The 13,176-nt window shown below is 53.3% G+C and overlaps 1 protein-coding gene across 1 annotated transcript in view; it reads right to left on the bottom strand.

Moving 5' to 3' along the window:
* Positions 1 to 13,176, bottom strand: part of Pde9a (phosphodiesterase 9A) — a 67,083-nt gene that overhangs the window by 12,081 nt on the left and 41,826 nt on the right. The window contains exons 5-10 of the mRNA XM_090349712.1: positions 10,024 to 10,078; positions 9,290 to 9,360; positions 7,473 to 7,557; positions 5,024 to 5,105; positions 2,835 to 2,909; positions 314 to 400 (exon numbers count right to left, since the gene is read on the bottom strand). Of these exons, the coding sequence (XP_090205838.1) occupies positions 314 to 400; positions 2,835 to 2,909; positions 5,024 to 5,105; positions 7,473 to 7,557; positions 9,290 to 9,360; positions 10,024 to 10,078 (455 nt within the window). The remainder of the gene's footprint in view (positions 1 to 313; positions 401 to 2,834; positions 2,910 to 5,023; positions 5,106 to 7,472; positions 7,558 to 9,289; positions 9,361 to 10,023; positions 10,079 to 13,176) is intronic.

Below are 13,176 nucleotides of genomic sequence, written 5' to 3'. Positions count from 1 at the left end.
CCGACCAGAGACAGGAGGGCAGGTGTGCACGTCCCGAGTGGGGGCTCTAGGGCCATCACCGTGGGACAGTTGACTTATTAGTACTTCTTAGTACTTGGTTCTGAACAGCAAGCTACTTTTCAAAAATTCGACCTGCTGATAAAATATAGACACACTTGAACACACAACCCTTGATGCGCACACAACCCCCTTGCCTGTACACTCCCACCCTCCCGCAGCTGCCCCTCCCCATTTCCTTGCTCCGGATGGGGTGGGGAGCCCGAGGGGGCCTCTGTGCTTGCAGAACCTCCCTGTCCAGTGGCAGGACACGTACCAGCCACCGCTTGAGTGTGACGGGGTTGATGCTGAAGTCCCGGATTAGGCCCAGGTCGTGGTACATGTGCTCCAGGCAGCTCAGCATCTGTGGGTAGGGGTGCACGGGTGAGCGGGGGGAAAGCGAGGCTGGCTGCCGCTCCTGCCTTCCTCCCTGTCTCGCAGTGACTGCCAGGGCAGCCTAACTGTGGCAGGCCTGTCCAAGGGAGAGCGAGCCCAGACCCTGTGTCCCTGGAGACTGGCCAGTGGACGCAGGGAGGGTTGTCCTCCCAGGACAACCTGATGGGGAGGGAGCATGGGCGAGCAGGTGGGGATCACAGGAATGCAGGAGCCACTTGGCAGAGCAGAGTTGTACTGGAGAAGGGACTCAACACTAAGGCCTGCGCTGACTTCTCCATGTGAAGCACAACCCAGACAACACACCGGTCAATGGCGCCTCGCACCGGGGAGGCCCCTCGCTGGCCCTGGGCTGGGGTTGAATGGGCAGTGATGGTTTATGACCAAAAAACCCCTCTAGGCTATGACCTTGTGGGCCTCACTGGGACAAGAAAGGCTCCCTAGTATAATTGCAGTCTGAGGGCATGCTTCTGACCTCGTGTCGGGGCCCTGGTCACCCAGGGTGTCCCTCTGTCACCGCAGAGAGCAGTGAAAGTCAACAGCCGAAAGGGAGGAAGGAAGAACCTTCTGGTTCTGGGTTCCAGAAGGTGGGGTGGCATATGGTTGGGAAGGCATCATGGGAGAAGGGTGTGATAGGCCAGGGATGCTTCACACAAGACATGCAAGAAGTGGAGACAAGGGGGGCCAGGATGAGAGACAGGGCACAGCCCTTGACCTGCTCCCTCTAGTTATGCCCTACTCTCTGTAGGTTCCAGAATCCTCCCAGTGGTGCCACCAGTGGGGACTTAAGTCTTTTTTAGGCCATTTCTTACCCAAACCATAATAGAATCTATGTAAAGTGTGACAAAGCTGCGGGCTTGATGAGCCAGGGATGGGAGAGAGACGATGGCCCGAGGCTAGCCAGAGCAGGCTGTGCTTTCTGAAGTGGTCTTAGAGGAGGAGCCTATGAGAGAGCTGCACAATGAGGCCAGACGCAACATCCCCTGGGGACAGAGCCCCACCGTGCTGAAAGCATGGGAACCCCTTGCAAGTGTCTGGGGTCCTGCTCCTGGTTCCTAGGTTGCAATGGTGTCTGGGTCACCCAGCCAGGAGCCTTGCTGCCGAAGCCGGCCTCCGGTGTGGTGGGAGGGGCTGCTGTCTCAACCCCCCCTTTCCCACCCCAGCAGCTCAGACGCTGCCCATGACAGTGCTGAAAAGCTGAAATGTTTGCTGTGAAATCAAAGTCAAGAGATGAGGACGGTTGCCAGACGAAACCATCTGCTGCCAATGAGGTGGCGGCAGCGTCTGCTGCACCTGCTCCACGGCAGCTCTGAGCGGGACAGAGTGGTGGGGAGAGGGTGGGCACCATCTGAGGAGTCGCTGCTCACCACAAGGCCCCTGCGGCCTGGCGGAGCACCTATGCTTGCTGCTGCAGCCCTAGCGGATCAGAGGCATGGAGCCACGGGAGGCTGTCCCGGTCTGCTTTGGTGTGGCTGGGCTGGAGGCCAGCTCCCCTGGTGGTCCTCAGGGACCTGGCGTGCTGAGGTTCTTAGCAGGTCTCTGTGCGTCCTGGCATCGCTGATCTGCCAGAAGCCACAGCCCCATCTTTGGGCCTCTGCATGTCACCACTGGGCAGCGTCTTCTGGAAGTACCTCGTTAGGCTCCTTGGCAGAAGCCACGGGCAGTGGGAGATGCCCAGGGCTGGCCAGCCCAGAGCGCTGGGACTGCGGAGACTCCGTGGAGATGTGGTGACTTCCGACTCCAGATGCTGAACTCGCCCAGCACGTGGCACAGCTTCCCCTCTCAGCTCCAGCAGCACTGTCTTCAGAGCTGCCGGTCAGCAGGTTTCAAAAACGGAGACAAGGGCCAGTTTCTGCGGAGCTGCTTGCCTCAGTGCCTCTTCTTTACTCGCTGCAGGCAGAAGCCAGATGACTCTGGGCACTGTGATCTTCCTAGAGGATGGGCCAGAAGCCGAGCTGGTCCGCCGGCTGCTGACGGGCGTCTGCGTGCTCTGAGCCATCTGCGGTGGTGTTTCTTGCTATGGACGTGGAGCTGTGCTCTCATTTTTCTTCAAAGTTCCACCTCAGGCTCCTTGGGCTCCAGCCTTGGTGCTCACAGCAGCTCGGATGACCCCACAGAGAATCGAGGAGAAGGGCAGAGGCCAGGACTCTGCTTTTCCAGCCAATGCTGCTGGCCATGCTGAGGCCAGCGCTATGCTGGGAGACCCCGTGGAGGAAGCCGCGCGTGGCACTAACCACTTTCCCTGACTCTCTTTTGCCAGTCTTAGAGCTTGAACGTAACCCTGGAGGGACAAAGGTTTTTTCCCTCTCCTTTCTAAAGGGCGGAGGGAAGCACAGACAAGGAGCCCTAGGGACGCCGCCCCCCCCCTCCCCCCCGGCCCTGCCCTGTCACCAGAGGCCCATTACCTCGTTGGGCTCCCAAAGCCAGACATCAAAGGTGGGCTTCCGCAGGGCTTCCACGGTCTCTGGAGAGAGCAGGTACTAGAAGGGACAGGGGTTCCACACTGATCAGACCTCCATGGGCTCTGCTGTCGGACGTGCAGGGTGCATGCCTTCTCCTCCCTCACGTCCCCTGCCCCTCCCTCCCACCCACCCCCTCACAGACACCACACAGAGTCAGGGCTGTCTTCCGGTGGATTCCTGTGGAATCCCATCACAGTGGCCTCGGGCAGAGACCTCCAGACAGGCGCCATGCGCCAGCTGGGAGTATCTGGAGGTGACAGCAACCCCCCCCCCCCGTGTGTGTGTGCAGGCAGGCGTGCACATGGGAACACGTGCCAATTCTGAGGCCTGAACTCAGGGTCTGAGCCCTGTCCATAGCACTCTTCCTCAAGGCCAGTGCTCTGCCATTGGAGCCAGGGACGCACTTCCAGTGGAAATCTTCCCTATACCTCTGGGCAGAAACTTCCCAGCACTCCGCAGCTTAGAGGAGGAGCTAGAGATTCGTAAATCAGATCTCAACACACTTGCCAATAAACACTAGTGCAAAGTGGCGCCAAGGGGAAAATGCACACAGCATAAACTCAAATGTGGCTAAGATACTATGTGGAGCTGCTGCTGCTATAAGCTAAGCTTATGCTGCTGACAGAGCCGTGGCTCCCAGGCCAGCTCCGCCAAGGTCAGCAAGTTGTCAGGAACAAGGCTGGGACACAAGACAGCACACTGGGCCCGGGCATGGCCTCCCAAGGGCTGGCACAGAGGGCTGGCCTGTGTGGTCTGTCTGGGCCATCCCTTGTGACGTGACTCTAAGGAGCAGCGTGGGGAGAGCTAGCTCCATCTTCCTGTGGAGACAGACCCTGATCTCCATGGGAGGGTCTGAACAATGTCTGCGTGCTACGGAGAATCGACAGAGCAAGGTACAAACTGACAGACACCAGAGAACCACAGCAAAGCAGGCAGGGGAGGACCTGCAGGCTGTCTCTACCCCCTTTGAGTTTCAGCATGCAGGCAGGAGCTGCAGCTTCACTGGCTCTCCAGCTGAGGCCACTGTTACAACAGTGATTTTTTTTTTGTTGTTTTGGCCAGTCCTGTCTTGAGCTCAGGGCCTGAGCACTGTCCATGGACTTTCTCAAGGTTAGAGCTCTACCACTTGAGCCACAGCACCATTTCTGGATTTTGTTTTTTTCGATGTTTGTAGTACTGAGGAATTGAATCTGGGTCTTTGTGCATGCTAGGCAAGCACCCTACCACTAGGCCAAACTCCTGGCCCAACAATGATCATTGTTATGTGTATGCTGTTACTGGGGCTTGAACTCGGGGCCTTGCATCTGCTTTGCTTTTTCCCCTCAAGGCTGGTTGGTACTCTACCGTTTTAGCCATACTTTACTTTGAGCTTTTTTCTAGGTAAGAATCTCATGGACTTTTTTGTTCAGGCTGGCTTTGGACCACAGTCCTCAGATCTCAGCCTGTTGAATAGGTTTACAGGTGTGACCCACTGGTGCCTGGGAGATGGCGACCTCTTTTGTTTGAAATGATTCAATTCCAGGCATCACCATGACTGAGGACTTGTCTTAGAGTAGAGAAAACTTTAGTGAAAAAAAAAAGCAAGCAGCTGCGTGCTGGTGGCTCATGTCTGTCATCCAAGCTACTCAGGAGGCTGAGATCTGAGGATCACAGTTCAAAGCCATGCTGCGAAGGAAAGTCCATGAGACTCTTATCTCCAATTAACTACTCAGAAAAAGCTGGAAGTGGTGCTGCTGTGGCTCTAGTAGCAAAGTGCTAGCCTCGAGCACTGAGAAACTCAGGGACAGAGCCCAGCCCAAATCCAAGCTCCAGGCCCTGCTTTCTATAAAACATATTGCTCAGGGCCAGAGAGCCTGGGAAGATTTTAAAGCTGCTTAGCTGCTTAGCCTAACACGATTGCAGACAGAGTTGGCCACCAGGCCTGCAGGATGTTGGGGTTGGGGGGGAGGTGTGCTATAATCTTGCAGAGTAAAGTACGCCTGGAATCACTTTTGCTAAACAAATGTCAAGGAGAAAAATGTTCTGGCTAAGCCTGTCCTGCCCCTGGGATGGGAGGCCCTGTGTGCCCGCCCATGGCCGTGGGGGCTGCAGCACGGAACGGGTCTTGAAGCCCAGCCAGAATTCCATCTCACCTTGGGATACGTGGGGACATCACGGCGAGGTTTCAACTTTTTGTTGTTATCCAAAAAACTGTACTTACAGGGGCAGCTGGTCCTACAGAGAAAACGTAGATTAGCTGGGCTTTCATCTGCATACAGGAAGTCATCAAAGGGAGAGCAAAAAGAATATGGGGCCAGCCCACAGCCCAGGCCGCCCTGGAGAGTAAGGTGGCAAGGCTGGTCTGTGCTTACTGCACCGGCCCCACCCTCACTGCTCAAGAATGCCACTCTACCACTTGAGCCACAGCTCCATTTGTAGCTTTTTGGTGATTAATAAGAGTCTCATAGACTTTTTTGCCCAGGTTAGCTTTGAACTACAATCCTCAGATCCTAGCCGTGGGAGTAGCGAGGAGTACAGGCGTGAGCCATCGCGCCTGGCTAGTCTGCTTCTTTTGTAAACAGAGCTTTCAGCATTGCTGCTCTCCATTCCAACACCAGGCTTGTAAAAATCACCAGGACTGCTGCGACAGTTTGTTATGCACAAGGGATTCTAACAGATTTAGCAAAACCACAACAACCAAATGAAGCAATTGAGTGTCCCAAACAGCAGTTTCCATCACCACATTTCTGAGTACTCAGGAACGTGGTCTGCGCAGTTTGGATAACTTCATTATGATTTCCTTTCTGCTTTGAACCCTGTGTGTATAAACATTTGCATACACGCTCGCTGTCTCTGTCTCTGTGTCTTAGCATTTCCCCGGAGGTCATGGAAACCCTTGGGCAGGAAGCCTGACAGCTGGAGTCCAGCTCCTCCTAGGTAAACAGAGGCCTTGGGAACAGTCAGGGGCTGCCAGGCACCAGCTGACCTAGACTGGCCAGTGGCCCCGCCCCCATTCCCTGTTGCTATGGGAATAAGCAGCCTCCAGCTAGCAGAGCAGCTGGCAGGGTGCCTTTTCATTCCATTTGGAGACCATTTTTTGCCTTCATTTTCTGGGCTTCCTGCCTCCCCTCCCCGGGGGCTCAGTCCACAGTCAAGGCCATTTGTCTAGGATGAAAGTGGGGAATCACAGACCTCCAGAGACCTCAGTCACCAGCCAGGATCCTTTAGCCTTCCCAGGCCTGGAGGAGGGGCGCCTGCCACGCTCTACTCTGCCCCCAGGGGGCTGGGTCCAGAGTAGCTGCAACCCCATCAGGACCTGCCCTTGAGCCTTTTCCCTCACGGTGGGCCAGGCAGCATGACCGCTGCCGTCCTGCAGGCTTTGGCAGGCTCCTGCTGATTGATAGGTGTTCACAGCGTTCAGGTTCAGAAGCCACCGTGTGGGTACAGAGCCAGACTCACCCTCACCTAGCACCCTCTGCTTTTCTAACAGGCAAGAAGTACCCGCCCCCAGCCCCCCTCCCCCATCACCCTTTCTCCCCACTCTGCAGGTAAAGCTCTGGCTTAACAAGCTTTAGCTCAGAGACTCATTGGGCCCCTCTTCTCCACCAAGTTGGATGGGCAGATGACAGACAAGCAGATGGCTCTCTATTCAGAGTCTTGCACACTAAAAGTCAGGCAAGGGCTGCTGGTGTGGGGTGCAAAGGGGGCTGGGAGACTACAGCTGGGTCCTGGCTCTGTGCTTGCCCATGTGGAGAGTTCTGCCCCTCTGCGTGGAGAGGATCCCTGTTTACCTGCCTCTCCCTCATGGAGTGTGAGTGTCTAGGGCCTAGGCCCCAGCATATGCCCACTGCAAGCTCTTGGGAAGAGAGGAAGAGCTTCTGTCACTCCAGCAAGCTCAAGTGTCCGCCACAGCTTGGCTGCTGGCCAGGACTGGACAAGGCTAACAAAGCAGCCTGTGACCCACCATCCCCACTGGAGGTCACTGCCAACTTCAGCATTATTCAGTAGCTGGACTTCTGGGAGCGAAGGGCTGAAACATGACCATGTCTCTTGGGCACTGGCTGTGATATGAAGAGAAAGCCCAGACGTGGGAGCTGGCCTTGGGGTACGCCGTACCAGCACAAAGCCACTGGCTGCCCAGAAGCACCTAGGAATGACCCCTGCTCCGAAGAGCACATGGTGTCTGAGTCCACGGTGGAGTAGCCCCCACTGTACCACTCCCCTGACAGCTGGCTATGCCGTGGGGACGGGGACACTGGAGCCCCTGGAGGTGTGGCCCATCAGCCAAGTACTTTTGTCTGCTCACTATTACTTTTCTTTAAAAATGACATCAACTTCCTTCAGGCCGGATGGATTACAATGAAGACATTATCCCCTGGGATGTACACTCATCTCCCGAGCCTTCCTCAGCCATCAGTGCCCTTCCCAGATTGGACAGCCACAGGGTCACGAAGCCCTCCTCCACAGGGCACGGCTGCCTCCAGCTGTGTCACCCAAACTGGCAGCAAGATGGGGGTCACAAGGGCGACAGTACCCAGCTTCGCTGTTCCATAGGGACCCTCCTCAAGCCTGGCTGGCTCTGCCCCATGGCGCAGACCTTACCTGTTGCTTCTGGCGGCCAGCTCCTCCCTCATCTTTTTAATGTCACTCTTGCATTTCTCGATCTCCACTACTTTAAGTCCTTCCACTGCGGACAGAGACACACAATGTGGAAGGGTTACCGTGGGTAAGGGGGTCCTCAGAGCCTCCCCACCACGCCCCACATGGGGCACGCCGCTGTGGTCAGACGGGAGCCCCTCCCTGTGGGTTGGTGCTAAGGGAGAATCTCCAACAGAAAAGGAGATGTAGCTAGTGCATGAAAATGCAAAGGACCAAACTTCCTCCCATCAAAACAAAAAGCCTTCCAAGGTCCCCAGAGCCGTTAGCCAAGAGAAAACACAGGAGCTAAGTGAAGGATTAGCAGAGCTGGGCTCTACTGCAATAAGGGATGCCATCCAAAACTCGGAGCTGGGCTCCAAGGGAATCCTGCGGCAGGAGCAGGCTCTGCATATCCAGCCAGAAGCCTCCCAACAGCCAGGAAGAGAAGATTCGCTTGTTATTTTACCATCATACCTGAGGGTGTGTGTGTGTGTGTGTTTGGTGGGCTTGAACTCTGGGCCTGGGCGCTGTCCCAGAGCTCTTCAGCTCAAGGCTACCCCCTACCCCTTGAGCCACAGGGCCACTTCCCAATTTTCCAGTGATTAATTGGAGATAAGAATCTCTCGGGCTTTACAGCGCCTGAGCTGGCTTTGAAGCCTGATCCTCAGATCTCAGCCTCCTGTGGTGACAGTGTGAGCCATCACACTCGGCTACACCTTACTTTTCATGTACATCCCCACCACCCACCACTCCTTTCATCAAGGTTGGCTCTGAAGCACTGCTGAAAACCCCCCAAACTCACTGCTAATTATTTACCTGCATCAAAACTTTCAGTCTTCTTGAAAAAACTTTCTTTTCTTGAAAAATTTTAATAAATTAGAACAAAATATGAAGAAAGTGATGTTCAGTCTATCTTACAAAAACAGATCAACCAGATGTTGGCCTCTGTTTGAATTTTGTCTTTGACTCAGACTGAGTTAATAAATACAGTGCCAAAGCAGGGCTGTGGTGGTCGCACGTGAAATCCTCATGCGATAGGAAGACTGAGGTTTGGAGTCAGCCCAGGAAGACAGATTTGAGCCATTTTTACATCTAATAAACCAGTAAAAGGCCAGAAGTGGAACTGTGGTGCAAGTGGTAGAACATCAGCCTTAGGAAAGAAGCTGAAAGGGACAGTGTCCAGGTCCGGAGTTCAAGCCCCGGTATGGCACAAGAAAGAAAGCTGTGAGTCATGGACCAGCCTCCATCTTGGCAGTGACAGTTCCGCTGCTGTGGTGCACGAGTGGGATGCAGGCCGGGCAGGCGCAAGGAACCCAAACCTCAGCCCTCAGATTGCAGCGAAGCACGGGAGACTCCAGGGGTGTAAGGCTGCTTTCCACCCAGAGTCCGGGCTTCCTGGAGACCCATCAGAGACAGGAACCCGCTCACTCTTGCCCAGTGAGGTTTCTCTCCTTTCCACACGGGGTGATTAGAAACCAAGAGCTAACCATGCTACAGACATATTGCAAGAACTCGCCCAGGCCCAGGTTCAGTGCACAGAAGTATGGATCCCTAGGCTTTCCCTCTGGGCTCTTCTGCCTCACACACGATATTACGTTAAAATAGACACTGCCAGGCTAAGATCTGTGTGAGCCCAGGTAGAAAGTGAAGGTGTTTCCCAAACTTCTCCCACAGGGGAGGCACATGCATGCCTCTCAGCACTAACCCTGTCTGCAGGGTTCCCAGCAGTGAATTCTGAGGGGTTTAAAGGACACACAGGCTGCAAGGACAAAGCCACTCACATTCTACCCTTTTCTCCAGCACGGCCAGGTGATTTGCAACTTCCGCTTTCAGTTCGTTGATTTTAAATGCTCTAGGTAGAAAAGAACAGAAAGACAAAATAGAACCCATAAAAACCTTCAGAGCCAATCCCGATCCATGCTGGGGGCGGGTCCCCCTGGAGGCTGCGGGTGGGGTGGGTGGGGACCCAGGCCTGCAGGCAGCTCTTAAGGAACTCAGTGTCCCCAGCCTTGGGGACATTTCTTCCTGTGACCTGGGCAGGGAACCTCCTCTGGGAGGACGTGGAGTCCTGGGTTCACACCCAGGGACAACCCAGAGCCGCACCCTGCCCTCACGGACACAGACATCTTTGGGGCACCGGGGTGCTGTGAGAGGCCCTAACTGTTCAGTTCAACCAGTCATGGCTACAGGAAATCCCACCCATCTGAACCAGCCGGGAAGAGAAAAAGCCACAGAGACGTCAGCCAGTGACATGTAATTAGCGGGGTGACTTGGCATGGAAAGAAGCCCCTCATGTGCAGGCTCTCCATGGAAAGGCTTGTGTTTAACAGTGCCGAGCTCTGCAGTGCTCCCATCCTGAAAGTGACCACCGGACAGGTCTTTGGGACAAGGTGCTGGGTGGAATGAGCCAAGCTCGCTTGGTTACAGAAGTCACAGGAGGGGCCTGCCCGTGGGGGCTGCCTCTGCGGAGAGCCACAGCCACAGGGGCAAACGGGGTGCACAGAGGACGAGGTACCTGGCAAACTGCTCCGCCACCTGGGCCAGCACACCCTGGGTTAGCTCTTCTCTCTCTACAAACCAAAGAAGAAAGACAGATAGAACATGGGCAGGGTGTGGGGGTGTGGCCAGGCCTGGGGCAACGCCAGAGTTAACCTGGGGGCGCCCGGATTCCTCAGCTGCCAGCAGAGGCTCCCTGGGCCTGAGGTTTCCTCTGTTTCCTCCTCGCTATCGCGAGTGGTTCTTGCTGGAGTGTCCTGAGCCTGTGTTCTCTGGGCACTGGCACAGTCATGAAAAGCAAGCAGGCCTAGGGTCAGTAAATATGGGGTGCTTTGCCCTGAGTGCTCATTTTATGGGGCAATTACTGGGATGAAATGAGTTCAAGGCCTGTCCTGGCCTCATGATGGCCTTCAGGGAGGAAGCAGGCGGGTGGAGTGGCTTGCGCCCGCGCTGTCTGCCCTGTAAACTGGGCTGGGGCTGGTTTTACAAGGCTCAGGTCCCAGGCTGACTGTAATCTGCCCCTTTCCTGTTTTCCTGGTCAGCCCCAAGCCTGGCACTTGTGGAATGCATGACCCAATGCTAGGTAGCTACGCCCTAAAACTCTTATCTACATAGGAGGTTCCAGATCTCAGGAAGACCCCCGAGGAAAAGGTGTGTACATACAGTGTGATTCCGGTTTTGAAAACACCTGAGAGAATACACTCTAAAGTAAATAAATTCGGTTAGTTTTTGCTTCCCAATATCTTCCAAATTTTCTATAGTGAACAATATTCATTTTATAAAAAGAAAAAAAAAATGCTGAGCATCTCAGGAAACTGAGATCTGAGGATCTTGGTTCAAAGCCAGTCCAGGCAAAAAAAAAAAAAAAGAAAAAGTCTGGATATCTCACCAATTAACTACCAAAAGTACCTGAAGTGGAGGCATGGTTCAAGTGCTAGAGAGCCAGCTCTAAGTCAAGTGAGAGTATGAGGTCCTAAATTCAAGAGTTCAAGCCCTGGTATTAGCAGGCTTTCTCCTCCACGCCTCTCAGTCAAGCGAGTGCATGTACGCGTGCGCACACACACACACACACACACACACACACACACACACACACATCAATTTAAATTCACTATTTTTTTTTTTAAGACTTCATTTCACTCTGTCGCCCAGGCTGTCCTCCAGCTCTCGCTCTTCTTCATGCAGCTTTGGGTCCGGGATTAGGATGTGAGACGCACCATGCCTGGCTTAGGCCCTCTTATCTGACCTTCCTATAGTGAGTTTCTGTCACTTGGTGTGGGCTCAGCGTCTGTTATGACTATGAGGTAGACTCTTACCAGGGAACAGGGCTGTCACCCCTAGGGTCTACATTCCACCCCACCTCCAACACATGTCTGCCTGGAACAACTTCCGCTCACTCTGACTCACCCCCTCCGTGGACTGCCACTGTGACCTGTCTCCATCACAACAGGACCTCCTGAAACTCATGGCGGCTTTGCTTTAAAATCAACTTGAACCCACATGGAAAATTCCCAACAGGGGCCTGGCCTGAGCCCTCCTCTCCCTCCGCATGCTCCCTGATTCCATGGCAGGCACCAGGCATTTTATTTACCATTGAGCCTGCAATAAACACATGATTTTTATCCCAAGCCTCCTAATCATGGGAGGCGCCCAGCACTCACCTTCTGTGATCTGATGAGAAAAAAAAGACATGACTTTGTATTATATATAGTGAAAGTGTCAGCCAGGAGGCATTTATAGAGCCATAGGTTGAGCTGCTGGCTGGGGATCCGGCTTTAGAAAGCACCACATCAGGCCGGGAGTTTGGCCTAGAGGTGGTGTGCTTGACTAGCATGCATGAAGACCCAGGTTCAATTCCTTGGCACCAACCACATACACAGAAAAGGCCAGAATTGTGCTCAAGTGGTAGAGCACTAGCCTTGAGGAAAGCCCAAAGACAGTGCTCTGGCCCTGAGTTTAAGTCCCAGGACTGAAGGAAGAAAGAAAAGAAAGAAAGACAGACAGCAAGCAAATGCCCCATTGGTGAGGGCAGACCAGCCGCCACTGCTGGCGAGGGCCGTGGAAAACGTTCATGCTCCCCAGAGGACTCGGGTTAGACTAGTAATGAGATCTTTAGAAAAGGCAATGTCTCAGTAAACCTGGCGAATGCTCTCAATTCTGCACACATTTGTATGCCACTTCACTTAGCTGCAAAGCACACAAATTCTAAGTACCTATAGGGCATATACCAGGATAGACCATATTCTGGGCCATTAAGCAAACCTCAATGAAGAACGGAAAGCATATACAGTATGTTCTCTGACCCCAGGAGAATAAACACTAGAAATCAAGATAACAGGACAATCTCTGAACACTCAGAAACTGCACATACTTCTAAATAATTCATGGGTCAAAGAGGAAGGCTCCAGGGAGATAAAAATGAAAAGATAACAGATTCTGTTCTCAGGGAAATTTACAGCACTAAGTGCCTACATCAGACTGGGGGAGGGGGAGGCAGCATCTCAATTTAGTGATCAGATTCTACTTTTTAATAAAAACTACAGGAAAAGGAGTGAAAATAAACTCACTGCAGCAGAATGGGAAGGGAATAATGGAGAAGAAACCAGTGAAATGGAAAAAAGAAACAATGTAGAAAACCAATGAAAAGAACAAAGAATTGGCTCTTTGAAAAGTCAGTAAGTTAACAAGTCTAGCAAGACTGTCAAATGCCTAGAGAAGACAGAAATGACCAGGCATGTACAAGGAGCCACGCCAGGGCCTCAGTAACACACTCGGCAACTCAGTATTTCTACCACAGTTCATCCCAGAGGACGTGGGTGATCTCAACAGCAAGCGGGGTTTGTGACTGAAAAGCTCCCAGAATGAAATCTCCAGGTTCAGACAGCTTCACTGGTGACGCCTACCAAATGTTTGAGAAGGTAAGGTGATTCGAACCCATCTCTCCCAGAAAGCAGAAAAGAGAACTTTCCAGCTCATTTTATGAAGCCAGTATGGTTAGTCTGAAACCAGGTCTACACAACAATGAAGAGACAAGTACAAACTTACAAGTCTACAATCTGAATGAACAAAGACCCAGAATCATTAACAAAATTTCCAAACCTAGAATTCAGCGATGTCAAAAAATGTAAGTATAATCAAGATTAAGTAGGGTGATTCCAGGGATAGTAGGGTT

The sequence above is a fragment of the Megascapheus bottae genome, chromosome 1 (assembly GCF_031878675.1).
Source record: "Megascapheus bottae isolate mThoBot1 chromosome 1, mThoBot2.hap1, whole genome shotgun sequence".
Classification (NCBI taxonomy): domain Eukaryota; kingdom Metazoa; phylum Chordata; class Mammalia; order Rodentia; family Geomyidae; genus Megascapheus; species Megascapheus bottae.
This window is presented reverse-complemented; position numbering and strand designations above follow the sequence as displayed.